Genomic DNA, 26,838 nt, shown 5'->3' with positions numbered 1-26,838 from the left:
CTGTACTCACACATTTGTACATTATTTATATTTCTTTGTACGATTGTTTCGTAATTTCATAGGTGCTTTCACGAATATATGTAAATGAATTTTTTTTCGGTACCTCAAACACATTTCATTTTTTGTTTTCATTTCTAATAGAAAATCGGCAAAATGAATTCCCATGCAATGCCACATTTGTCAAGTAATTTAAGGTGTAAATTAACTGCGAACGCCTTTAGATGATATTCAACACAAGTAAATTGGACAGTGTCATTGCCGGCCGAAGTGGCCGTGCGGTTAAAGGCGCTGCAGTCTGGAACCGCAAGACCGCTACGGTCGCAGGTTCGAATCCTGCCTCGGGCATGGATGTTTGTGATGTCCTTAGGTTAGTTAGGTTTAACTAGTTCTAAGTTCTAGGGGACTAATGACCTCAGCAGTTGAGTCCCATAGTGCTCAGAGCCATTTGAACCATTTTTTTTTTTTGACAGTGTCATTGTATTAATATTTCTTGCTTACGACTATATGAAATTCCAGTTGTAAATACATTTTCTACCTGAACATGACATTACAGTCACGACGAGGTCGAGCAAGTTGTTAAAACACAATCAGTAAGTAGCGAAATTGCATTATGCAAGCACATGCCTGTTGTAATAAATTCATTTGATCAGGTACATCCGAAAACGATGTTGGAAGACTCGACATTGATTATGTTGGAGAAAACTGGAGATATTTTCATTGCAGTCTGAGGCAAATTCTCAATTTATCATAACGACTACGTTTCAACGATGGAAAGTTTTAAATACCTCGCAGTTTCATGAAAAGTTTACACAACGGGAGTGTTTCTACGCGCACTGAGCTGGCCGCGAGCGCCGTGGGCCGGGCGACGGGCGACCCGGTACAATCCGGCGGTCACGGCCCGGCTGAGTGGACGTAATAGGCGGCGCAAACAGCTGCCCGCTCTCCCGTCTCTTCGATTAACCATACCGGCCGCCGCGCTGTGCTCTATCTGCTGTCTGCGGGCGCACAAACCAGTACACACCGACATCTTAGCCACTTCCATCTCTCCACTCTTCTCACTCTGTTTTTAAATGTGTTCCCGACTTATACACTGTTCAGGCAGAACATTACGACCACCGACCTATTACCGATATAAACCCGTCCAGGTGATAGCAACATCACTTGGCGATGAATGATTATCAGTCAGACACATGCACGGTGCATGTAGCATCACTGAGCGCGCTGTTCATGTGCAGCATGGGGAAGGCGAGCGATCTATCTGAGTTTGAGCAGCGGCAACCTGTGATGGCACGAGCATTTCGGAAACTGCGCCACTTGTATGGTGTTCGAGTAGTACTGTGGTGAGTGTCTTCAACACGTGACAAAACCAACCACATCCAGACGTCGTGGGGTTGGACGGCCACCCTTCGTTACAGACGTCGAACGTCGTAAGCTGGGCAGACTGGTGAAACAGGGCAGGTGGTGAGTGGCCGAGCGGTTCTAGGCGCTTCAGTCCGGAACCACGCTGCTGCTACAGTCGCAGGTTCGAATCCTGCCTCAGGCATGGATGTGTGTGATGTCCTTAGGTTAGTCAGGTTTAAGTAGTTCTAAGTCTAGGGGACTGATGACCTCAGATGTTAAGTCCCATAGTGCTTAGAGCCATATGAACAGATGGCGAACTGGGCGGAACTAAAATCAGACTTTAATGCTGGGCAGAGTACAAGTGTGCTTGAACACACAGTGCGCGAACACTCCAAACGATGGACCTTCGGAGCCGACAATCCATGCATGTGCCAATGTTAACACCGTGACATCGGCAACTACGACTAATATGGGCACGTAACTATCAGCATTGGACGTTGGCGCAGTGCCAGAGCGTTGCGTGGTCTGATGAATCCCGATACCTTCTTCAACATGCCGATGGGGAGGCGCGAATCCGTCGTCTTTCGGTAGAACAGCTCCTTGAAACCTGTACTGAGAGACGGAGACAATGTGGCGGCAGTTCCATTATGATCGGGGGAACATTCACGTGGGCATCCATGGGTCCAGTGTAGCTCGTGCAAGGCCCCATGACGGCCAAAGAATATCAAGAATTTTCAAATGTGTGTGAATTCAAAAATGGTTCAAATGGCTCTGAGCACTATGGGACTCAACTGCCGTGGTCATTAGTCCCCTAGAACTTAGAACTAGTTAAACCTAACTAACCTAAGGACAGCACAAACATCCATGCCCGAGGCAGGATTCGAACCTGCGACCGTAGCGGTCTTGCGGTTCCAGACTGCAGCGCCTTTAACCGCACGGCCACTCCGGCCGGCTGTGTGAATTCCTAAGGCACCAAACTGCTTATGTCATCGGTCCCTAGACTTACACACTACTTTAACTTATGTTAAGAACAGCACACACGCCCATGCCCGAGGGACGACTCGCACCTCCGGCGGGAGGGGCAGCGCAATCTGTGACATGGCGCCTTAAACAGCGTCGCGACTCCGCGCGGCGAGCAAATGTAAAACATGTTATTTGGTCTCAAGTGTGCCAAAATGCAGTGCCACGCCTCTTCACACAGCATTCTTCCATCACACGTCACTGTATTTCGCTCTGTGGAACTCTAACATGTATATTTTGTAATGGAAGCCATCAAACTTATATTCAGGACAATGGAAATTAAAATGTCCTGTTGTGCCTCTCCTGCTCCCAGTCGGCCGGTTTGACATCCTACTCCCCTTTAAAAAAGCTTATAATTAATACTGGGTGGGATTTTTTTGACCGGGAGGATAAGAACACTTCAGAAAATTTGCACTCTTTATTGGCTATTAGCTAATAACTTTCTCTTCTGTGCGACATAAAAGCAGTAAAGACAAGAGACAAGCAAGACAACACCCATTTCTTAAATCCTTGGATCCGAGTTTTTTTTTCTCTAATCTTGCTACAGCTTTACTTGGCGTGCTTTTCTTTCCGCGAAAGAATCTAGTACCTCATCAAAGTTCGTCAAACGTTTTGCTACATGAAAAATCAAAATGTCGTTTTCTAATGCTGAAAAAGCTGTCAAAACGAGTAGTACTCAAGGCTGGTGTCATTTCTCGCTCTGATTACGTATATTTTCTCACTGTCCGCTAGATAAAACGATAGTCCTTTCTAATATAGCAGCAATTGTAATACACTTCAAATAAGTGAGACTGTTTTGGCACAAATTGTCATTTTTATCTACCTCGTTTACATAAATAACACCACAGAATATCATTCACGAAGTAATAGCGTCAAATGCCTATTATGCTTACTAAAAGTATAAGCAAAATGTTTTATCTTAGAAAATAGTTTCAAATGTCATTCATATGCTCCAGTTTCTCAAGCGTGAGATCGAAAAGTAGTAGTAGTAGTATTAAATTTTTATATAAATTTGGAATCGTCATAGTCCCCCATATAGTGTGTGTGATGTCCTCGTTTCTTCTCCTTCCTTGTTCGACGACCAGTCCCGTTATCACTAATTCTGTTACTATTCCTGCCATTGTCAAAACTTTCTCTCTGGTTAACTTCGCTACCCCAGCCAGAATCACCAGTTTAATTATCTCGCGTTTATTCCCCGGTTAGGCGTTATTATGTGTTCGCACAACGCATTCTCCGCGCTGCTCCTAGAACAGAACTTAAGCGGCTGCTAACCTAACAACTGGCCCTTAGTAGTGTAGTGGTGGTGGTGGTTGTTGGGATGTTTAAGGGGGACTAAACAGCGAAGGTCATCAGTCCCCCATTCCAAAAACAGGCGAGCCGAAAATTTGCGGAGCATGTAAAAACCAAAGGGGGGAGGAGACTCCCCCCCAGGCACTAAAAGAACACAAATGCAGCAACAAACACTACAGACAAGAAGAGTACAGATGAACACCAGACAGAATCAAACAGAAGAAAAGAAGATGGCCGGAGACTGGTTGAATGACCATGAGAACAAAAAAAAGGGAAAGAGTCAACCATCCGACAACACACCAAAACAGCAACAAATATTGAGAGACGCGAGGACAAAAGACACAGAAAGGGAAAGGTGCAGGACCTCCCTAAATGGAACCATAAAAAGAACTGCCACGAATAAAATTTAAAACGTCATCAGCCATGGAGGTATCGTCGCATAAAACCAAAGGCAAAGTGCCCGGAAGATTAAAAGACTGCCGGAGGGTGCGCAGTCGGGGACACTCCAACAAAATGTGGGCGACCGTCAGCCGGGACCCACACCGACACAGGGGGGGATCCTCCTGACGCAAAAGATGGCCGTGCGTCAGGTAGGTATGGCCGATGCGGAGCCGACACAGGATGACAGAGTCCCTGCGAGAAGCCCGTAGGGAGGGGCGCCACACATCGGTCGTCTCCTTGACAGCCCGCAGTTTATTCGGGGATGTCATGCCACGCCACTCAGCAGTCCACATCCCAAGCACCTTACGGCGCAACACCAACTGCTGATCGCGAGCTGTGAGGCCGATCTCCAAAGCTGGGGCGTCGATCGCCCCTTTGGCCAGCCTGTCAACACGTTCGTTCCCCGGGATGCCAACGTGACCTGGTGTCCAAACAAAGACCACCGAACGACCAGAACGGGTAATGGCGGAAACAGACTCCTGAATAGAGGACACCAGAGGAGAAGAGGTATAGCAACGGTTGATGGCCTGGAGGCCGCTCAGGGAGTCACTGCAGATGACGATGGACGTACCTGAGCAGGAACGCATATGCTCAAGAGCGCGCAATATGGCCACCAGCTCTGCAGTAAAAATACTGCAGCCAGCCGGCAAGGAGCGCTGTTCAACATCGGCAGAGTGAGCAAAAGCGTAGGCAGTGCGACCATCAACCAGGGAACCATCAGTGTAGACAGTCTCACAGCCCGAAAATGAGGCGAGGAGCGCAAGAAAACGGCGACGGAGGGCCACAGGCGGAACCGAGTCCTTGGGTCCCTGTGCCAAGTCCAGACGGACGGACGGCCGGGGCAAACACCAGGGAGGCGTAGGTGCACGGACCCGGAAGGGAGGCAGAAGAGGGAATGACCCCAGTTCCAACAGCAGGAACTGGACGCGGACAGATAGGGAAAGCCCAGACCTAGGTCGCCTTCCGGGCAGATGGAGGACCATGGTAGGGAAAAGCAGGCGACGATTGGGATGGCCCGGCGAGCAATGCACGTGGACAGCATAGTCGGCGAGCAGTCGATGGCGGCGAATCCGCAGCGGGGGAACCCCGGCCTCCACCAGTAGACTATCCACAGGGCTCGTACGAAAAGCGCCAGTTGCAAACCGAACCTCACAGTGGTGTATGGGGTCTAACAACGTCAACACGGAGGGTAATGCAGACCCATAGGCCAGGCTCCCATAATCAAGCCTGGACTGCACAAGGGCCCTGTACAACCGCAACTGCGTGCAGCGATCCGCACCCCAAGATGTGTGGCTCAGGCAGCGGAGGGCGTTGAGGTGCCGCCAGCACTTTTGCTTCAGCTGAGTAATATGAGGAACCCATGTGAGCCAGGCATCAAAGACGAGTCCTAAGAAGCGGCATGTGTCCACCACTTCAAACAGGTGGCCGTCGAGGTACAGTTCAGGATGAGGGTGGACTGTCCGACGCCTGCAGAAGTGCATAACTCGAGTCTTGGCTGCAGAGAACTGAAAACCATGAGTCAGAGCCCATGATGCTGCCTTGCAAACAGCTACTTGCAGCCTGCGTTCGGCGACTCCCGTAGTCGTGGAGCTAAAGGAGATGCATAAGTCGTCGGCATACAAAGAAGGAGACACCGACGACCCCACGGCTGCAGCCAGACTATTAATGGCCACTAGAAATAAGGAGACACTCAACACCGAGCCCTGCGGGACCCCATTTTACTGTGTATAAGAGGAACTAGAGGTGGCACCGACTTGCACCCAGAAAGAGCAGCGCAATAAAAAGGTTTGAAGAAAAGCCGGGAGCCAACCACGAAGACCCCACTCATGCAACGTAGCAAGGATGTGATGCCTCCATGTGGCGTCATACGCCTTCCGCAGGTCAAAAAAGACAGCAACGAGATGCTGACGTCGGGCAAAGGCCGGATAGCAGATTCCAGCCGCACCAAATTGTCCGCTGCAGACCGGCCCCGACGGAAGCCACCCTGGGATGGAGCGAGGAGACCACGCGACTCAAGGACCCAACACAAACGCCGCCCCACCATACGTTCGAGTTATTTGCACAAAACGTTGGTGAGGGTAATGGGACGATAGCTGTCCACCGCCAGTGGGTCCGCACCGGGCTTCAAGATGGGGACAATAACACCCTCTCGCCATTGCGACGGGAACACGCCCTCGCTCCAAATGCGGTTAAAGATGGTGAGGATGTGTCTCTGGCAGTCCCTGGAGAGATGCTTCAGCATCTGTACGTGGATGCAGTCTGGTCCTGGTGCCGTACCAGGGCAATCGGCGGGGGCAGCGAGGAATTCCCTCTAGCTGAAAGGAGCATTGTATTTTTCAGAACGACGCGTGTGGAATGATAACGGCGTCTGCTCGGCTCGCTCCTTTAGAGAGCGAAAGGCGGGGGGATAAGTTGCAGTCGCAGAACTCTTAGCAAAGTGCGCAGCAAGGCGTTCAGCAATGGCGGCAGCGTCCGTGCAGACAGCGCCGTCCAAGGAGATCCCAGGGACACCCATAGGGGTCTGGTATCCATAAATCCGCCGGATCCGGGGCCACACGAGCGAGGGGGAGACACGGGAGCCCAAGGATGAGACATACCTCTCCCAGCACTCCTGCTTACGTCGTGCAATAAGACGACGGGCCAAGGCACGGAGCCTCTTAAAGGCGATGAGGGTCTCTAGAGACGGGTGCCACCTATGACGCTGGAGGGCCCGCCTACGGTCGCAAATAGCCTCAGCAATCTCCGGCGACCACCAGGGTACAGCCTTCCTCCGAGGGAGTCCAGAAGAGCGGGGGATGGCAGCCTCTGCCGCCGAAATGATTGACGTGGTTAAGACACGGACTCCGCCATTGCCGGTCCCAAGCCCGGATGAGAAAGGAGGAGGGTTAGAGGATGGGCCAACCCCCCATCCTCTGTAAAAAAAGATTCTGGTTAAAGAAAAAGACAAAAGGAAAAACTGGACGGATCAAAATGGTGACGAAACTGGATGCGTAAATGGTTTTTCTGGATTTAGAATTGGAACATGGAATGTAAGGTCAATCATGACGGGGGGAATGAAACAACTTGGAGGAGAACTGAGTAAATATCAATGCATAGTGGCAGCAATTCAAGAAACAAGACTTCCTCAGGGTGTTATGAAGATTGGAGATACTCACACGCTCTTTAACAGCAATGAGCTAAGCCCAGCCTGGACTTCTGGAGTTGGTTTTGCTGTACACAATAAAATGATATCGGCTGTCAACAAATGGTCTCCTGTAAACGACCGAATCTGTTGGATGATTTTACACGCTAAACCATATAAGATCTGCCTAGTCAACTGTCATGCCCCATCAGAGGATGCCGATGAAGAAACAAAGAATAACTTCTATCTAGAACTAGAGAATGTAGTAGACAAACTCCCAAGACACTCAATTCAGTTGATAATGGGAGACTTCAATGCCCAAGTGGGAAGAGAAGTGCAGTATCGTCCAACGATAGGGCCTGATAGTATCCATGAAACAAGCAACGAGAATGGTATCAAATTAATTAACCTTGCCGATACAAGGAGAATGATCGTTAGAAGCACATACTTCCCCCGCAAAGCAGTGCATAAAGTAACCTGGATATCCCCAGATGGAAGTACGATGAACCAGATCGATCACGTTCTTGTTGACCGAAGACATCATTGTAGTGTCGAGCATGTAAGATCCTTTCGCGGGGCAGATATGAATTCAGACCATTTCTTAGTGGTAGTCAAACTACGTCTGAAACTTTCAACCATGTGGAGAAGAAATTCTGAAATGATGGTCCGCTTCGACAAGAATAAGTTGAAAGATGTAGAAGTGAGACAGCGCTATCAAGAAAAAATTGCAGAACATCTCACAATAACAGAGAACCCTACCAGTGTGGAGAACGCATGGATGCTGCTGAGGAATGCAGTGTTAGAAAGTGCAAATGAAGAACTAGTTTGCGATGCAAAACGAAGAAGTAAACCTTGGTTCGATGAACAATGTCGAGAATCTGTTGAGATTAGATCAGCGAAGAGGATAAAATGGCTACAGCAACTCTCGGAAGAAGCAAGGGTAGCTTACTACGAAGCGAGGCGTAACACGGACCAACTCATGAGAAAGAAGAAACGGGACCACCACAAAAGTCTGTTGATTGCAGTCGAAGAAGCAAAGTCGTCACGCTCGTTTTTCCAGGCCTCAAGATTCGCCAGAGGCGCATACAGACAACGTACATTGGTCCTAACGAATGAGACGGGTGAAGTTGTACCGCCAGAAGAGCAAGCAACCCTATTTAAAAAACATTTTGAAAACCTATTGAATCCCGACAACCCACCAGTAGGGACAACACAGACGGATGCCCGTTTTGACAGAGTTGAAGTCCCTGAACCATCTGAGGAAGAAATCAGTGTTGCCCTAAAAGCACTCAAGAACAACAAGGCTCCAGGAGGTAGTGGTATCACAGCTGAGATGCTTCGCTTGGGAGGGGAAACACTGGTGGGTGCTTTGAAACGATTAATTTCTACCATCTGGGAAGCAGAAGTTATTCCTGAGGAATGGAAGGGAGCAATCATATGTCCCATATTCAAGAAGGGAGATGCTACTCATGTATCCAACTACCGAGGGATTTCGTTACTTGAAATTGGCTACAAAGTTTTTACAACACTGCTACTAAACCGCATGAAACCACTGGTTGAAGGAATTGTAGGGACCTATCAATGTGGGTTCGTTGCTGGACGATCGACAATTGATCACATATTTACTCTGAGGCAGTTGATAGAAAAATTCTACGAATTCAATAAGGATCTACACCTCATCTTCATCGATTTTCGACAAGCTTATGACAGCATTGACCGCGCCACGTTATGGGAAACGTTAGAGGAACTTGGCATCCCATCAAAATACATCCGCTTAATTGCTGCTTGCTACTCTCAGTCTACGGCCCAAGTGCGGTTTGGTAATCAACTATCACCATCATTCAGTATACAAAATGGATTGAGACAAGGAGATCCATTGGCGCCAATATTATTCAATTTGGCCCTGGAAAAAGTAAGCCGTGACACTTGTCGAACCAGAGAGATGGAGATGGTGGGAGCAGACACAATCTTGGCATTTGCTGATGATGTTGTGATCCTTGGCGACACTCTAGAGCAAGTACGCAGGGATACTTCCCGATTCCTCCACAATGCAGAGAAAATTGGGCTGGTGGTGAACGAGGAAAAAACTAAATATCTTGTTGTATCACGCCGCCGAGATCTCCCTCCTTCCATTGATGTCGACAGGCATACTTTCGAACGAGTTGAAGAGTTCAAGTACCTGGGCTCCATACTAACAAATAGAAGTGAAGTAACGAAAGAAGTACAGCAACGTATAACAAATGCTAATCGCATGTTCTTTAGCCTGAACAATCTTTTCAGATCTCGGCTGATATCGCAGAAGAACAAGATCCACCTATACACGACACTGGTGAGACCAGTACTTTTATACGGCTGTGAAACTTGGGCAACATCAGCAACAGCAGAAGAAGCAATATGTGCATTTGAAAGGAAGGTACTTCGGAAGATATATGGACCCATCTACAATGCCATGGAAGGTAAATGGGAACGAAGAAAAAAAGAAGATTTATACCAGCGGTATGGAAAGCCACACATTGGACGAATATTGGCGCAGAAGAGACTCCAATGGTTTGGCCACATCCTACGGGCAGACGGATCCCTTCCAAACAGAGTCCTCCACTCTCAACCCACAGGAAAACGCCCTAGAGGACGCCCAAGAACTCGATGGAAGGATAGGATAACAACGATCCTGAAAGAAGTGGAACCAGCAGCCGTGGAGGAGGACGCCAACGACCGGATGAGATGGACTGCCATCTGCAACAGCTCCCTCCTCTCGTGTAATTGACAGACACTGCGTGTGTGTTTTTTTTTTTTTTTTTTTTTTTTTTTTTTTGTTTCTGTAATGTATCCTTGCCTTTTAAACCTTTGATTGAATGCCCTGTTTATTTTTTCGTTTTTTCTTTAAGCTGTAATGTACATATGTAACTTTTACTACTGTATAGAGTACTTTTGTAAGTCTTTTTGTCTTTACTTTTCCTTTTGTTCTTCTTGCTGTAGGCCTTAAAGGCCCGATAAGGCAATAAATGATGATGATGATAAGACACGGACCACCTCGTCAATGTCACCCTGTGGGGGAGACTCGATGGTTGCAGCGGAAGTAAAAGCCGGCCAGTCAGCCCTGTGGAGAGCCCAGCGGGGCAGGCGCCCAGAAGAATGACACTGGGGCAGTGACAAATAGATGGGAAAATGGTCACTACCATACAGGTCAGGATGCACTCTCCAGTGGAGGGATGGGACAAGTCCGGGGCTGCAAAGAGAGAGATCGATGGCCGAGAACGAGCCATGGGCCACACTGAAATGCGTAGGAGCACCGGTGTTCAAGAGGCTAAGGTCGAGCTGAGCCAACAAATGCTCCACGGCACGACCACGGTCATCGGAGACAGTCCCACCCCATAGAGGGTTGTGGGCATTGAAATCGCCCAGTAACAAGAAAGGTGGCGGCAATTGGGCCAGCAGCGCAGCCTCTAAAGCCGTTTGTAGAGGGACAGACTCGCTGTGAAGAGAGTTAAGGACATAGATGCAGACGCCACCAGACACCCTTGCATAAGCTGCTCGGTTCTTATAACAACCCCGATAGCCACGGAGGGCAGGGGTTCGCATTGCTGGAAACCAAGTTTCCTGCAGAGCAATGCAGAGAAAAGGATGAAGGCTGATAAGTTGCTGGAGCTCAGCTAGATGGTGGAAGAAACTGCCGCAGTTCCACTGGAGGATGTTATTGGCCATGTCTGAGAGAGGCGTGACGGGACTTGGAAGGTAGATTACGCCGCTGGGTCACCTGCTGCCTCCATTTGAGCACCGGTGCTAGCGCTATCCATGGCGTCTGAGGGACCGGCGAGATCGAGGTCCTCAGCGGACGCCAGAATCTCCGCCTCGTCCTCAGATGCAGAGCCACTTGCGGGTGTCTGCTGTCCTGCTGGTCGGAAATTGCGAAGGGAGGTCCCCAAGGGACCCCTTCCTTGCGAGAGGAGCCGAAGAAGTCTTACGCTTCTCCGGCCGGGAAGGGGGAACTGATGTCCCCGAGTGTTGGGGGGGGGGGGGGGTGTTGCTCCTGAAGTAGATGGAGCAGGAGCAACAGGTTGTGAAGGGCCCCCCACAAGCAAGGGGGCTGGTGGATTCTGACCGATCTTAGAGCCGATTCGGGACGATGGGAGAACCGTCGTGGCAGCAGCGGCGTAAGTTGACGTCATTGCCACAGGATGGAGCCGCTCATATTTCCGCCTAGCCTCGGGGTATGACAGGCGGTCCAGGGTCTTATATTCCATTATCTTCCTTTCTTTCTGGAATATCCTACAGTCCGGCGAGAAGGGGGAATGCTGTTCTCCGCAGTTAACACAGATAGGAGGCGGGGCACACGGAGTATTGGGATGCGAAGGACGTCCACAATCCCGACACGTGATGCTGGAAGCACAGCGAGATGACATGTGCCCGAACTTCCAGCATTTAAAACACCGCATCGGAGGAGGGATATATGGCTTGACATCACAATGGTAAACCATCACCTTAACCTTTTCGGGTAAGACGTCACCCTCAAAGGCCAAGATGGACGCGTCGGACGAAGTGAACACCTCGTCGTTCTAGGTTGGCGCGTAGTTCATCGTCGGACTGCAGAAGAAGATCCCTGTGGAATATAATACCCTGGACCATGTTGAGACTCTTATGGGGCGTGATGCTAACTGAAACATCCCCCAACTTGTCACAAGCGAGCAAACTCCGTTACTGGGCAGAGGAAGCTGTTTTGATGAGAACTGACCCAGAGCGCATTTTGGACAAGCCCTTCACCTTCCCGAACTTGTCCTCTAAATGCTCCACAAAAAACTGAGGCTTGGTTGGCATAAAAGATTCACCATCAACCCGTGTACAGACAAGGTACTGGGGTGAATAATCTCCACTGCTGTCTTTAGCCATGCGTTCCTCCCATGGAGTGGCTAGGCAGGGAAATGATCTTTGATTGTATTGCTTGCCGTTGAGGTTAGACCTCGATCGCTTAGAGACTGCTGGTGGAGGCCCACCAGCGAGAGATGATGTACCACGCTTCATTGCGGGTCATCCGCCCTGATGCCACCCACTCCGACCAGGGGCTCTCCCCACGGGCGCCACCCAGCCGCAGCAAACACCACCTGGCAGGATGGCCTTTGCCGGGAGTCCCGATGCCCCAGAGGGATAGGCATCTACTCCTCGGCATACGTGGGGAGGTAGCAGCTCAGGCATCAACAGTGCGAGTGCGATCCCTGTGTAGTCAGGGGGCTACCACCAAGAGGGTACATGACGACCCCACCACAACGGACTGGCTACCGTGCTGGATGTCGGGTGTCAAATATCCATATGTGTCATGAGTGCGAAGATGGAAGTGCACAATAGAGGGCATGTATGCCACCCGGAACACACTGCAGCTGACGTGGCCGGATGCTCGGTGTAAGGCCAACTCCATGACAAAATCGGTTGTGCCAGATCTGAGGGCAAGATGGATATAGAATGCACCACATAAGGCGTCCTTTCCCAAATGGTACGCACTTGAAATCTAGTGGTCAAACCCCTTAGGGGACCATCACATTAAGGCCGAAAAGTTTGAGACTCCTTTTAGTCGCCTCTTACGACAGGCAGGAATACTGCGGGCCATTCTTACCCCCGGACCCGCAGGGGGGCTTAGTAGTGTAGCGACCTGGTAAAAATGTCCTGTCAAAATTTCATTTTCTTGGATAAACCGAGAAGATAATGTGCAATCTTTCTTACCTATTACTCCTATTAGTCGTTTATTTCTACTCTGATTGTCTGAAATTACGAATTTCGCTAGTAATTATGGCAACGCTTATCATTCACATACCCAACCAACCACAAATAAACAGCGATTGACATTCTTCTGTTCGTGTTTATTCGGCGCAGCTCGTATAGTCCCATCCCCTTGTGTCTGTGGGAAAGTTTTTTATTTCTGGATGCGACCTAGATTTTCCTGGCAGAAACATTGCGTACACTATGCACGCATTCAAAAATCGACTTAAGACTCGTTCAGATTTCTACTTAGAATGTGTTCGAAAATGTTCAAAAACCAACAGATATGCGTTACAAAATCATATGAACAATCGACAGGCCAACGTGCGCTGGATGATAGGTGCTTCGTGAAGAAAGGCTTTTTTTTCTTCGAGAATATGAATTTTGCGCCCCCTGAAACTACCGCCCGCTCAGATACCTCGGTTTGCCGCCCCCCCCCCTTTCCCCCCAGATGTGGGCCTGCATACCGGCTGTTAGGTAGGTGGTCATAATATTTTGGCATGTGTCGTTAAATGGAGATGTTGCAGTGTGGTTCAAATGGCTCTGAGTACTATGCGACTTAACTTCTGAGGTCATCAGTCCCCTAGAACTTAGAACTACTTAAACCTAACTAACCTAAGGACGTCACACACATCCATGCCCGAGGCAGGATTCGAGCCTGCGACCGTAGCGGTCGCGCAGTTTCAGACTGTAACGCCTAGAACCGCTCGGCCACTCCGGCCGGCTGTTGCAGTGTGAAATGGTGCTCGATGCTGCTTATGTGTTGTCCCACATCCGATTATAATGTAACACTACACCTGAAGAGGTCTTTTTGTTACTGAAACTGTAATGAATTGATTAATACAGCTGTGTGCAACCATGATTTTTCAGCAGCTCAAGTTCTTTGTAGGAAGAGGATCAGAAATAAAGTTACAGGTAGGTGATGAGAGACGCAGCATGAAACATCTCGCATGTTTTCTGCCTTCCAAAGAGGGTACAAATGTATCGTAAATTTTTAATAAAATATTAATAATATATTGAGTAGCCTCGATCTGAGATTATACAAGGTAACGAATAACGATCTTCCTATGTTCTTATGTTTACTCTTCCGTAGGGCAGGACGTTGTGTATTCATTTTTAGAGTGTTCGATTCGGCAATTTGAGAAAAACGCACGCATACTGTCTATAGCTACCATCGTATTGAGCTGCAAAACTAAGCTGATCTATCTGAAATGTATTAACCTTCGTAATAGCAAGGACGGAGCGAGGGAGAGTCATTTCTGGCTGTCTCTGAAAATATTGTAATCTAGTTAGTTATTTTAGATTTCAAAGTTTGAAAAAGATACTTACTGTTTTAATGAATTATTCTACTACATTCCATATATGTTTTAAAGTTTTCAGTTAAACGTAACCGAAAAATTTAAGTATCAGTAGTAGATGTTAGTTTCCCAATGAATGTCGTATTCAAAATTTCCATATTCAGGGCCTTGCTTACACATCAATATCTCTTTCAAAAGTATAATGAGATAAAAATCAACAACGATGAACGAAATTTCCATTTTTATTTATTTATTTATTTATTTTTTGGCTTAAAGCCAGCAGCACACGTTATTGAAATTCGCGACGGTACCGCTAAGGGTGTGCTAACAGATACTTTAGATTCCTTGACCAAACTTACACACCAGTGCCTCTATAAAAAGTATGTTGTTAATATAAAAAAACAACAATTAACGGTTTTTTATTTTTTAGGGTGCACACATAGTACTCTCCCTGCTGATAATGCACGTTATCGAAAATGCCGTAGTATTGCTAGGGTTCAAACTGATTAAATTAATTAGGAGAAGATCTGTAATTGTAAAAGATTAGACCTCATACCCAAATGATGTCCAGTTTTGGGGAAAAATGTTATTAGTTTTCAAATGATACTAATCCCGTTGTTGCCACATAATTTTTATGTTTATAAGATATGCCTTTCCTAGGATGTACGGATCGTAAATTATTATATTTCACGCTAGTAAGAGTGGCTCTCGGATAACCAAGAGCGTTACCGCACCGCTTTCGGAATACAGGGAGGTAAGCCTGCACCATATTGAATCAGCCTCGCCGATTAGAGACGAGGACTGCTGAGCCAGCCATCACGATGAGGTTTTTAGGCTGTTTCCCACACCAACTGGGTAAATACCAGTCTGGCGCCCACATCATACCTCAGATACAAGAAAACATTTAAAACTCTTCTTCACACATTTGATTTACTCTAGAAGCAAACACATTGCGTACTCGAATTCTGTCCCGGAGGGAGTAGCGATGCAGGAAGAGTATCTGGTCAGCATTTCTTTTCCTAACACATGTACAATAACGCCGACTTGTACAGAAACGGGACACGACAAAGAAGAAGGAAGAAGAATAAGAAGAAGGCTCTTATAAGAATGTGCTTCAGATTAGGTAAGCACCGAGAAAGAAATTCACTGTGAAATTTCTGAGGGAACCACCTCAGCATTCTGTCGACCTGATTCCGAAAAACAAAAAGAAAAAAGAAAAAAAACAAAAATGAAGCCTTCGGTTGAACGTGTCTTCGATGACATGGTCATTTGAGACGGAGCACAAGCTTGGAATAGGGAAGGATATGAAAGGAAATCAGCAGTCTTCTTTTCAAAGGGAGTCATTCAGGTATCTGCCATAAATGGTGTACGGAAACCGCGAAAAACTGAACTGCGATGACCGGATGGGGATTTGAAGCGCCGGTCCTCCTGCGTATGACTCCGCTGTCTTACCACTCCGCTCTGTAAGAAATCAAAGAAAACCTGAGTCAAGATGGCCAGGCGAGGATTTGATCCTACGCCTTTCGTGTTCTACTCCAATATTCAACCAACATATTCCTTCTCTTGTTGAAATATAAACGAGTGGAGTTTGCGCCGGAACGGTAACTGTGGTGTCCGTGGGGTTATGTGCTGGTACCAAAGACCTTCAACGTTGTACGTTAATATTCCATCTGTCGAGGGCCAAAGAAGAAATAGGCCATACATATGTCACGCCAGCAATCCGATATTTGCCCAGGACAGCAAGGTGGCAGAAACATCGAAAAAAGCCGTATATATTTTATATACTGTGAGACGACGGTGGTCACGCTTATGATCAGGAAGAGGAAGTAACACAATTAAACATTGCTCGTACGCTGAACAGACAACGACGTAATAAGAGCAACAATTATGTAATAAATAACGGGACAGCAGAAATAGTTCATCGAAATATTTACTGATATGACTTATCACGCTTTCCCGACGGATCTGTTGTAAATACGCTTCTCGGGTTTGTCGCCGGATCGTATTGTGTAACTCGCACAATTATGCGAATTAGGCCGTGGTCCAAGGCATATTTCTCTGCCTAACGTTTCGTCTTCCAATGCTGGAGACTTCATCAGAGGCTGTGACAACTCACAAAGCAGTTACAATCTCATACAAGCTCAGCAATCCCAACTGTTTATACGTATCCGGGCAACGGGCGTTGGCAACGGTCGGTTCGTGACGTCATCAGACCGCTGCCTAACATCGCTGAGTCGCACCGACATGTGTTCTGATCCTTTATTTAGTACTAAAGCCCACAACTTGTCTAATTTCAGCCCTTCTTTTCTGTTAAGGCCGTTGTTATATTTCTCAATTTCTATTGTCTTCCTGTACATGCTAGCATACCAATGATTCGATCTCGATAAAGCCATGGTAGCAGAGAAATGAATTTGGTGGTTCCCTCGTCCAAACACATGTTCCGTTGCTGACAATTTATCCGTGTTGCCAACACGGCAATCTTGTGTTCCTTAAAGCGGATGTTAATGCTTCTTTTCCTAGTTCCCATGTACACTTGACAGCGTGTGCGAGGGATTTTATGTTTCCTTTGCAGTGTTCAAATATTCGCACATCTACCTTGTTGATGTAAACACTATTTCAATACCGTGTATTCTGAGTACTCTGATATGGCCAAGTGTCACCTATTTTACGAACGGTAGGAAAACTTTCCCTTTAGTTCGTTCTATTTTATTAGAAATTCTGGGTCTTATAGGCTGTAGTGCCCTATTTCCCTTTCTGCCAGAACAGCTGTTTCCTCTGAAGGCAGTTCTTAATGATCGAGCTGGTCCTCCAAGTACTGTGGCTGACAAATTTTTGTAGCCCGGTCCACCAACGTTTCGATAATTCTTCTTTTCCGTTTGGGACAATTCTTGAAATTACTGCGAAGGCATCTAACCGTGTCAGTGTACTCTCTGCAGACCTTGTGCTCTGAAGTTCCGTCGGTATTCTACGTATGTGTACATCAGTAAATGCAATTTGGCATCCTTTCTCTTTTTTCATAGTGAAAATCAGTCAGAAAATTTAGAAATTGTACTTCTTCGAAATATACCAGTCTGCTCAGAAGCAGCGCTGTATGAATATTTCACCTGATAGATAAGCTACACAGGACTTTTGCAGGAATGCACCAGAAAAATAGAAAAGGAGGAAGTCTATAGTTTAAAATTCAGTAAACGTGGAGAACTTTCGAAACGTAGCGCTAGCTCAGTTGCAAAAGGATAGCTGACGAAGTCGATCGCACTCTTATTCAAGGAGCCATAGCGGCATTTGTCTTTTGTAATTCTGTGGAAAACACCGAAAATCTAAGTTAGGGAAGTCGCAAGGAATTTGAATCCTGCACGTCTCTAATATACTACAGCGTCTTAAACACTAACATACTTCGCAAGGATGTGGTTGAACACGAAGGCTATACTAAATTCTATGAAATAAAAAAAAAATATGAAACAGAAAATTGTTACAAGGACAAGATAAGAAAAACAGCGTAGCGGCGTGAGTAGCACAAACACCTCTGACTGTATAGTACGTCTGATACACTGAGAAACCGCCAGTGACCACCGTTAACACCAAACGGTGGAAGTAACACAAATTGGAAGATGTTTGTATGCGGAGCAGACAGCGACGTACAAAGTCCCACAACTGTTTGGTAAACGGCGAGACCGCAGACGAAATTCTTGGAACCTTGTCACTTCGTCGCAACGTCTTTATTCTTGAGCATGGAAAATGGACCACATTATCAACGGGTGTGTCATAAATTTCTTCAACCGGATCCGGTAGTCGCCTGACGTCAGACGTCCTCAGGCAATTCGTAGTAGCCGCATGGGCAGCACTTATTACGTCTCAGCAGTGCAACTTCGGTCGGGGCTAGCGTATTCTAGCCATCAGCATTGTTTCGACCATTGCCATCCTCTGATTTCGCTCTGAGCAGACATCAAGATAACGTCACTACTAATACTGAGACGTATGACTTTCAACGACGTAGGAATGCAGAATAATCACTCATTTTTCTTTCCAAGTGAACGCTGTACGGGAAGACAAAACACAACCATAACAGCGCCTGAAGCTTTTTGGAGCTATCGGAAATGGAGGAGCAAGGTTAGCATACAGTGGGAGACAGCGTGTAAAACCCTGGACGGAACACAGAAAATGAGTCGGCCGCGTCTCAGCATTGACCTACACCACCTCCTTATCTCCACCTGCCATCGTCCCCCTCTCCTCCCATCCTTCGGTCTTCGCCTTATAAAGGAGCCAGTCCGGTAGAAGTTTTGAGAAACTTTTTTTCTCGCTGTCTGGAATGCTGCCGGTGAGTTCGCTGCTCCGCTCTATAGTCGAGTAGGGTTCTATCAATGTGCTTCTCATTTCTTGGAAGGAAGTGTACACAATACTTAAGAACATGCATTCTTAAAATTTCTTCATGAAATGATTGGATGACTGGTTACGGAAGGGTGGGTGTTACAGGTAGTATCAGTGACCATGGAAGTTATAATTCTGTTCATGGTGCCTCTTACGATGAAGTGTAAATCATTGCTACATTACAGATCTGTTACTAGTAAGACAATCAAAACGGAACCTGGAGAGAGTGACGAGATATTCTGTCACAATAACGCATTGCTTGGAAATGACACTCGTGCAGCTTACGCCGGCAATCATTCAGATGTTCAAGATGATAGCATTCTGCAAATATAAATATCCATTTTCCATATAAGTCTGGGAGAAGTTATTTATAAAAACGATATTAAATTACTTCAATCCACGCTTCCGACAGAAATAATCAACTGAAAGCAGTATACGCAGTTTCAAGGCTCTTAAAGGTTAGGATTACATTTTGATGCTTTGCAGCCCCCTTTTCACTTTAATATTTTAGCTTTCAGCGGGTAGTGAAATTCTAAAAAGCACACAGTAAGTTACGTAATCTATCTGTATAAGACGTACAAGTCGAACTCTACCGTGTTATAAATTACCATGGCCAGATACATGTGGCTAAATTTTGAGATTAACTCAGCAGTCGTCCATTTGGTTGGAAAACTTTTATAAGCGATACTTTTGTTCAGTGACAAAGATCTCCGGAAGAAAATGAAAACAAATTCCAACTTCACTGTAAACTCCCGTCCGCTGGTGCATGGCAACTCATCGCGGAATGCAACTGGTTACTTAGCAACCTTCAATCGGTTTTTCAGCTGAACACCTCAGTCATCATCAAGGTCAGTCGGAAAATGCATGATACCTGCTCGTATCGCTCCGGTCTCAGGTTCGAATCCTGCCTCGGGCATGGATGTGTGTGATGTCCTTAGGTTAGTTAGGTTTAAGTAGTTCTAAGTTCTAGGGGACTGATGACCTCAGATGTTAAGTCCCATAGTGCTCAGAACGATTTGAACCATTTGAAACACATACACATCACACACGCTGTAAGAGGTTGGAGAAAATAAACGAAAACCAGCTCCTCTAAGAAGGCAGTAAGCGATTCCCACTCATCTCCAAAGCTCCAGAGCATATGGTGCAGCCGTTTTACAAGAAACACGTAAGCTCTGAACGTGAGCGATGAAATTGTAATCACAAAAACCCCTCTACTAGAAGACCCAGTAGTCTAGAGGTCGAACACGCGATCTAAGGAAGCATTCACAACGAAGCACGTAGCTGTAGCGTTTCATATCAAAAGTGTCACTGGACGCAACTCACTGGAGCAACGGACTCATTTGTCGTATCAACAGAAGCACGCAGTCCACCGGTCCGCATAGCGCTCTAAGAATCCTACTGGCACCCCAACAGGTTTAGCCTCGTCGTCGACCGGAAGCTGCGACTACTGGCGCCGTACCTGAAAGAGACGTCCTCCGGAGTGTCGGCTAGTGGTGGTGTCGTCGGCGTGGGAAGGGGCGCGGGAACAGGCAGCGGCAGCGGCACGGCGGCGCAGGCGCAGCCGGCGAGCCGCCACGTTTCGGCGTGTTGTCGCATCCACATGTCACACGGCACACGAGAGACAGAGTGAGTGGCGCACCTGCCGCGAGCGGACCTCGAGAGCGACTGGCGGCGGGCAGCGGGCACGGCCGGCGGGCAGCGCCGCCGCCGCCTCCGCCAGCGCCGCCGCGGCCCTCCCCGCCCGCGCTGCGCGCCCTGCGCTAATGGTCGCCCTCATCTCCGCTCGCCTCACGGATCGGCCGTGCCAAACCCAAACAACACACTTAGCCACAAAGAGACACCTACCTGCACGTCAAATCTAGCGACTCATTACTGTGGGGCACGATTCCCACTGATGCGACAGGACACGCAGATCAGGCTACGCGAAGGTTGTTCCTGCGGCACTTCTATTCCCGCAAGAGCCAAACAACAAGACACAGCAGGCGGCAATTGCCTTGCATGTGGCGCGCCGCTGCCAAGCTCGTTGCGGACAACTTCCAAATGTCATGTATTTAATCGGGAATGGAAAGAGGTACGGCTCTCCTTCAGGGTTAAAAACAATTTCGGTATGTTAAAATGGCTCTGAGCACTATGGGACTTAACACCTGAAGTCATCAGTCCCCTAGAACTTAGAACTACTTAAACCTAACTAACCTAAGGACATCACGTACATCCATGCCCGAGGCAGGTTTCGAACCTGCGACCGTAGCGGTCGCGCGGTTCCAGACTGTAGCGCCTAGAACCACTCAGCCACTCCGGCCGGCTAACGCGAATATTTTGCGGATGTACTACGTTACTAAATGGGGTGCACTCAGCCTCGTGACGCCAATTGAGGAGCTACTCGACCGAATAGTAGCGGCTTCGGTCAAGCATACCATCATAACGACCGGGAGAGCGGTGTGCTGACCCCACGCCCCTCCTATCCGCATCCTCCACTGAGGATGACACGGCGGTCGGATGGTACCGGTAGGCTATTCGTGTCCTGAAGACTGAGAGACTGAGTACTGCGTTACTAAATACGCAGCCTCAAGACAACTGCTGGCGTATAATAAATCGTCTAATAATAATGTACACCCTCATCCTTTTAAGATTAATCATCCATACATTTTCCTGCAATACAATATTTAACTTTCACGTAAAAACTCCTCTGAAATTCATATATAGCTTCTTCATACACAGCAATAACACGAAGATGTAACAGCAAAGATGCTACAATTTTACACCATCACTTTCTTCCCACTGTTGTTGCGGTCTTCAGTCCTGAGACTGGTTTGATGCAGCTCTCCATGCTATTCTATCCTGTGCAAGCTGCTTCATCTCGCAGTACCTATCGCAACCTACATCCTTCTGAATCTGCTTAGTGTATTCATCTCTTTGTCTCCCTCTACGATTTTTACCCTCCACGCTGCCCTCCAATACTAAATTGGTGATCCCTTGATGCCTCAGAATATGTGTTACCAACCGATCCCTTCTTCTCGTCAAGTTGTGCCACAGATTTCTCTTCTCTCCAATTATATTCAATACCTCCTCATTAATTATGTGATCTATCCATCTAATCTTCAGCACTCTTCTATAGCACCACATTTCGAAAGCTTCTATTCTCTTCTTGTCCAAACTGTTTATCGTCCACGTTTCACTTCCATACATGGCTACACTCCATACAAATACTTTCAGAAACGACTTCCTGACACTTAAATCAATACTCGATGTTAGCAAATTTCTCTTCTTCAGAAACGCTTTCCTTGCCATTGCCAGTCTAAATTTTATATCCTCTCCACTTCGACCATCATCAGTTATTGTATGACCTAAAACGCACCAAACGTAAAGTGGCCATACACTACGTTTTTTTTTTTTTTTACCGCGCATTTCTCAAATATGCGCTGTGTTTTACTTAATTTCGAAGTATCGTATGCATTTCCTTCATGAAAAATCTCGGCAGCACACTGAAGGGGCAATGAAGACGGTCCTATGGCGATTTCGGTGGGAAGTGTTCGATCGCTCACCATACGGCCTTGGCTTGGCTCCCCCTGATTTTTATTCTCTCTGCTCAAATGAACCGCTGGCTATGAAGACAACATCTTAGCACAGACAGCGAGTTGCGGTCCAGAGTATTAAAATGTCGGAAAGCACAGGTGACTGCCTTCTATAACGAGGGTGTCCGCCCCCATAGCTGAGTGGTCAGCGTGACGGATTGCCGTCCTACGGGCCCGGGTTCGATTCCCGGCTGGGTCGGGGATTTTTTCCGCTCTGGGACTGGGTGCTGTGCTGTCTTCATCATCATTTCATCACCATCCGGCGTGCAGGCCGCCCAATGCGGCGCGGAATGTAATAAGACCTGCACCAAGGCGGACCTGCCCCGGAATGGGCTTACTGGCCAATGACGCCAAACGCTCATTTCCATTTCCATAACGAGGGCACTGCGAAGTTGGTACAACTCTACGGCAGATGTCTATGTAAAGAAGTGGCTGAACCGTTTAGCTGTTGCAAATAAAACAGTTTTGATTTTCACTGTGGTTCTCATTTCGCGACCGATCGTTCCTAACTTTCCGAATAGCCCTCGAAGTTGCGCGGAGCAATTAGCACTCCGTGTCGCGCTGAGCATACGAATGAGATTCATATCGGTGTTGTGTACCTGTCGTCCCAGTGTGCACCACCTAATAGGCCTCAACTACGTTTCTACGCGCTCCATCAATGCGGGATGCTGTTGCGAATTATCATGAGTCCCATCGTATATCGTATCGCCTCAGTGAGAACCGTGCTCAAGTAATTCCAGAATGACTTGGACGTGTGTCGTGCTTGGATATCTTAGTCGGTAGAGCACTTCCCCACTAAAGGCAAAGGGCCCACGCTCTTGGCTTGTTCCGTTATATCAAATGTTACAATATTTTTTTCGTTACATAATTCTAATCTGCTGTGACATCTACACAACCTAAGTCACGTGATGTGCACGAGTGTGAACACGAGAGAGTCAGGCTGTCCAGGTTCGCTAATTCCTCACCACAATATCTCTACCGCGCATCCATATTAATCACCTACGCATATCCTAATTCAATTCAAACTTACTTGAATCTCCACTCTTCGTACTTCGTACTCTTAAGCACTTCATACTACAGCAAATCTAATTCGTAATTCGCAATAATTTAGACTCGTTGTTTTTCCATTTTATTTTTTTGTAACCGCGAAATGAAACGCCACCTTACTGCACCGGGCATCATTCGCACCAAGCTCGTTAATTGTAAGATGTTGAAATACCCTTTCAACCGTATGAAATCATCTTTTATGCGACAAAGAAACCTGTTTGGTCTTGATGGTATCCTGCGAAGAAGACGAAGTCAATGATATGTAGGGATTGCAGAAAGTGAGTTATGCTTGATGTTCCACGCTAAGACCATTGCACAACAAATGTGTCTCTTGTCAGAAGAGAGTGCGTGTTGCGGGTTTTCTGCAGACATATTTCTGTCGCGGTACGGATAACAGATGAAGTACGTCGGACAGTACAAGTCTTGCGGGAAAAACGTCTAATTTGCACGGATACTCACGGTTATATTCCTCCGGTATATGCAAAAAATGTCATGTCGCATATAGCCCAGGGAAATGGTGCCAACAATCTGATCAAAGCCGCACAGATATGGGTGACACTGATCAGGAAGGAAGATTGTACGCCATACAATTTCCATTTTTTCGGCGAACTTAAAGAAATATGTGGGGGGAAAGAGATTTTCCAAAGATGACGTCCACACAGCGGTAGTAGAATCCACACAGCGGTAGTCGAATGGCTCCGTGGCCAAGGGGCGGATCTCTGTCGTCGAGGAACTGAACGATTGGTTGGTTCCAACCGTAGTTTGCACAGACTTCGTCACTACGTTGAAAAATAGCGTTATATATCTATGTCACTTTGAAGCGTAGTGGAGAATTCAATAAAAATTACATGGCCTGCCATAGTAATGTGTAACATTTTCAAGTCTACTGGTATCCGCGTACGTACAGATGTTTAAGCTATCAAACGCGAAGGAAAATTTCGGTGCACTTATCAACTTTATTGGTATTACCAAAAGCACTACCCAATACTAAGAGATGTGAAACCAAGGCATAAAAGAACAGCGAACAAAAGAGTCACAACCAAAAGTTCCTCTTATGCCTTCATCAACATATACTGAGGATGAAAACATTGCCATGGCATCAACATCAGGTAGTAGTGCATCTTTGGCTGGTGTGGACCATGTCACTCTAAAGATCATGACGACAGCAGGAAATACGTGGTAAAGCATGTACCGTTCTACAGTAAATGCATCTTAGCCCACATCTCGTGGTCTTGCGGTAGCGTTCTCGCTTCACACGCCCGGGTTTCCGGGTTCGATTCCCGGCGGGGTCAAGGATTTTCTCTGCCTCGTGATGGCTGGGTGTTGTGTGATGTCCTTAGGTTAGTTAGGTTTAAGTAGTTCTAAGTTCTAGGGGACTGATGACCATAGATGTTAAGTCCCATAGTGCTCAGAGCCATTTGAACCAAATGCATCTTACAAATTTCCAGTACAGTGGGGGCTATAATTTTGAATATATACAGAAATATACGAGGAGCGTTCAATAAGCAATGCAACCCTTTTTTTCTGAAAGCAGGTTTGTTTTCTTCAGGATTCCAATACACCATATTATTCCCCACTCTTCTGGCTACAAAGCTCTATTTTTTCAACATAATCTCCATTCTATGCGACGGCTGTACGTCAACTTACTGGGAGGGCCTGTACACCCGCATTGTACCACTCTACTGGTCAATATCATAAGCTCACCATCATCCAGGTAGTGCTTCCTGCGGACTGAATCCTTCATTGGACCAAACAGATGGAAATCGAAAGATGCGAGATCCGGGCAGTTGGGTGGATGAGGAAGGAAAGTTGGATGAATTTTTACGAACTCCTCTCGGGTCCACGGAATCGTGTGAGGCCTTGCGTTTACATGGAGAAGTTGGTTTGCATTTTTGTGGCGATGCACACACAGCAGGAGTGACTGGCATGTGCGGCTGGCCGGCACGCGGTAGATCGTCGTACAGGTCTGTGTGACCTTATTGCGATGATGACATACGCCTCGCCCAATGACTCACTGTGCTTTTATTCACTGCCAGGTGTCCACAGACATTCTGTAAGCGCCTATGGATATCTGCGATACTCTGAGTTTCTGCCAAAAGAAACTCAATGACAGCTCTCTGCTTGGAACGCACCTCCATTACAGACGTCATTTTGAAGGCCGCCACCTCTCAGAACTTGAAGAAACTATAATGGCTCAAGCGGGAACATTCCACTATGTCCCCAAACAAAATTCGCATTTTTTCAACAGAAACTGGGCGAGAAAAAAATGGTGTTACATTACTTACTGATTGCCCCTCATATACAGGGTGTTACAAAAAGGTACGGCCAAACTTTCAGGAAACATTCCTCACACACAAATAAAGAAAATATGTTATGTGTACATGTGTCCGGAAACGCTTAATTACATTGTTAGAGCTCATTTTAGTTTCGTCAGTATGTACTGTACTTCCTCGATTCACCGCCAGTTGGCCCAACTGAAGGAAAGTAATGTTGACTTCGGTGCTTGTGTTGACATGCGACTCATTGCTCTACAGTACTAGCGTCAAGCATATCAGTACGTAGCATCAACAGGTTAGTGTTCATCACGAACGTGGTTTTGCAGTCAGTGGAATGTTTACAAATGTGGAGTTAGCAGATGCCCACTCGATGTATGGATTAGCACGGGCAATAGCCGTGGCGCGGTACGTTTGTATCGAGACAGATTTCCAGAACGAAGGTGTCCCGACAGGAAGACATTCGAAGCAATTGATCGGCGTCTTAGGGAGCACGGAACATTCCAGCCTATGACTCGCGACTGGGGAAGACCTAGAACGACGAGGATACCTGCAATGGATGCGGCAATTATTCGTGCAGTTGACGACAACCCTAATGTCAGCGTCAGACAAGTTGCTGCTGCACAAGGTAACGTTGACCACGTCACTGTATGGAGAGTGCTACGGGAGAACCAGTTGTTTCCGTACCATGTACTGCGTGTGCAGGCACTATCAGCAGCTGATTGGCCTCCACGGGTACACTTCTGCGAATGGTTCATCCAACAATGTGCTAATCCTCATTTCAGTACAAATGTTCTCTTTACGGATGAGGCTTCATTCCAACGTGACCAAATTGTAAATTTTCACAATCAACATGTGTGTGCTGACGAGAATCCGCACGCAATTGCGCAATCATGTCATCAACACAGATTTTCTGTGAACGTTTGGGCAGGCATTTTTGGTGATGTCTTGATTGGGCCCCATGTTTTTCCACCTACGCTCAATGGAGCACGTTATCATGATTTCATACGGGATACTCTACCTGTGCTGCTAGAACATGTGCCTTTGCAAGTACGACACAACATGTGGTTCATGCACAAGGAGCTCCTGCACATTTCAGTCGAAGTGTTCGTACGCTTCTCAACAACAGATTCGGTGACCGATGGATGGTAGAGGCGGACCAATTCCATGGCCTCCACGCTCTCGTGACCTCAACCCTCTTGACTTTCATTTATGGGGGTATTTGAAAGCTCTTGCCTACGCAACCCCGGTGCCAAATGTAGAGACTCTTCGTGCTTCTATTGTGGACGGCTGTGATACAATACGCCATTTTCCAGGGCTGCATC

The 26,838-nt window shown here is 47.1% G+C and overlaps 1 protein-coding gene across 2 annotated transcripts in view; it reads right to left on the bottom strand.

The window, feature by feature from the left end:
• Positions 1–26,838, bottom strand: part of LOC126471774 (protein similar) — a 723,501-nt gene that overhangs the window by 407,847 nt on the left and 288,816 nt on the right. Inside the window, exon 1 of one of the 2 annotated variants that reach the window (XM_050099887.1) lies at positions 20,081–20,255. The exons of the other annotated variant lie outside the window; for it this stretch is intronic. Coding sequence (XP_049955844.1) covers positions 20,081–20,223 — 143 coding nt within the window. The 5' untranslated portion in view covers positions 20,224–20,255. Of the gene's footprint in view, positions 1–20,080; positions 20,256–26,838 lie in introns of those variants that run through there. 2 annotated transcript variants of the gene reach the window in all.

Source organism: Schistocerca serialis, chromosome 1 (assembly GCF_023864345.2).
Source record: "Schistocerca serialis cubense isolate TAMUIC-IGC-003099 chromosome 1, iqSchSeri2.2, whole genome shotgun sequence".
Classification (NCBI taxonomy): domain Eukaryota; kingdom Metazoa; phylum Arthropoda; class Insecta; order Orthoptera; family Acrididae; genus Schistocerca; species Schistocerca serialis.
This window is presented reverse-complemented; position numbering and strand designations above follow the sequence as displayed.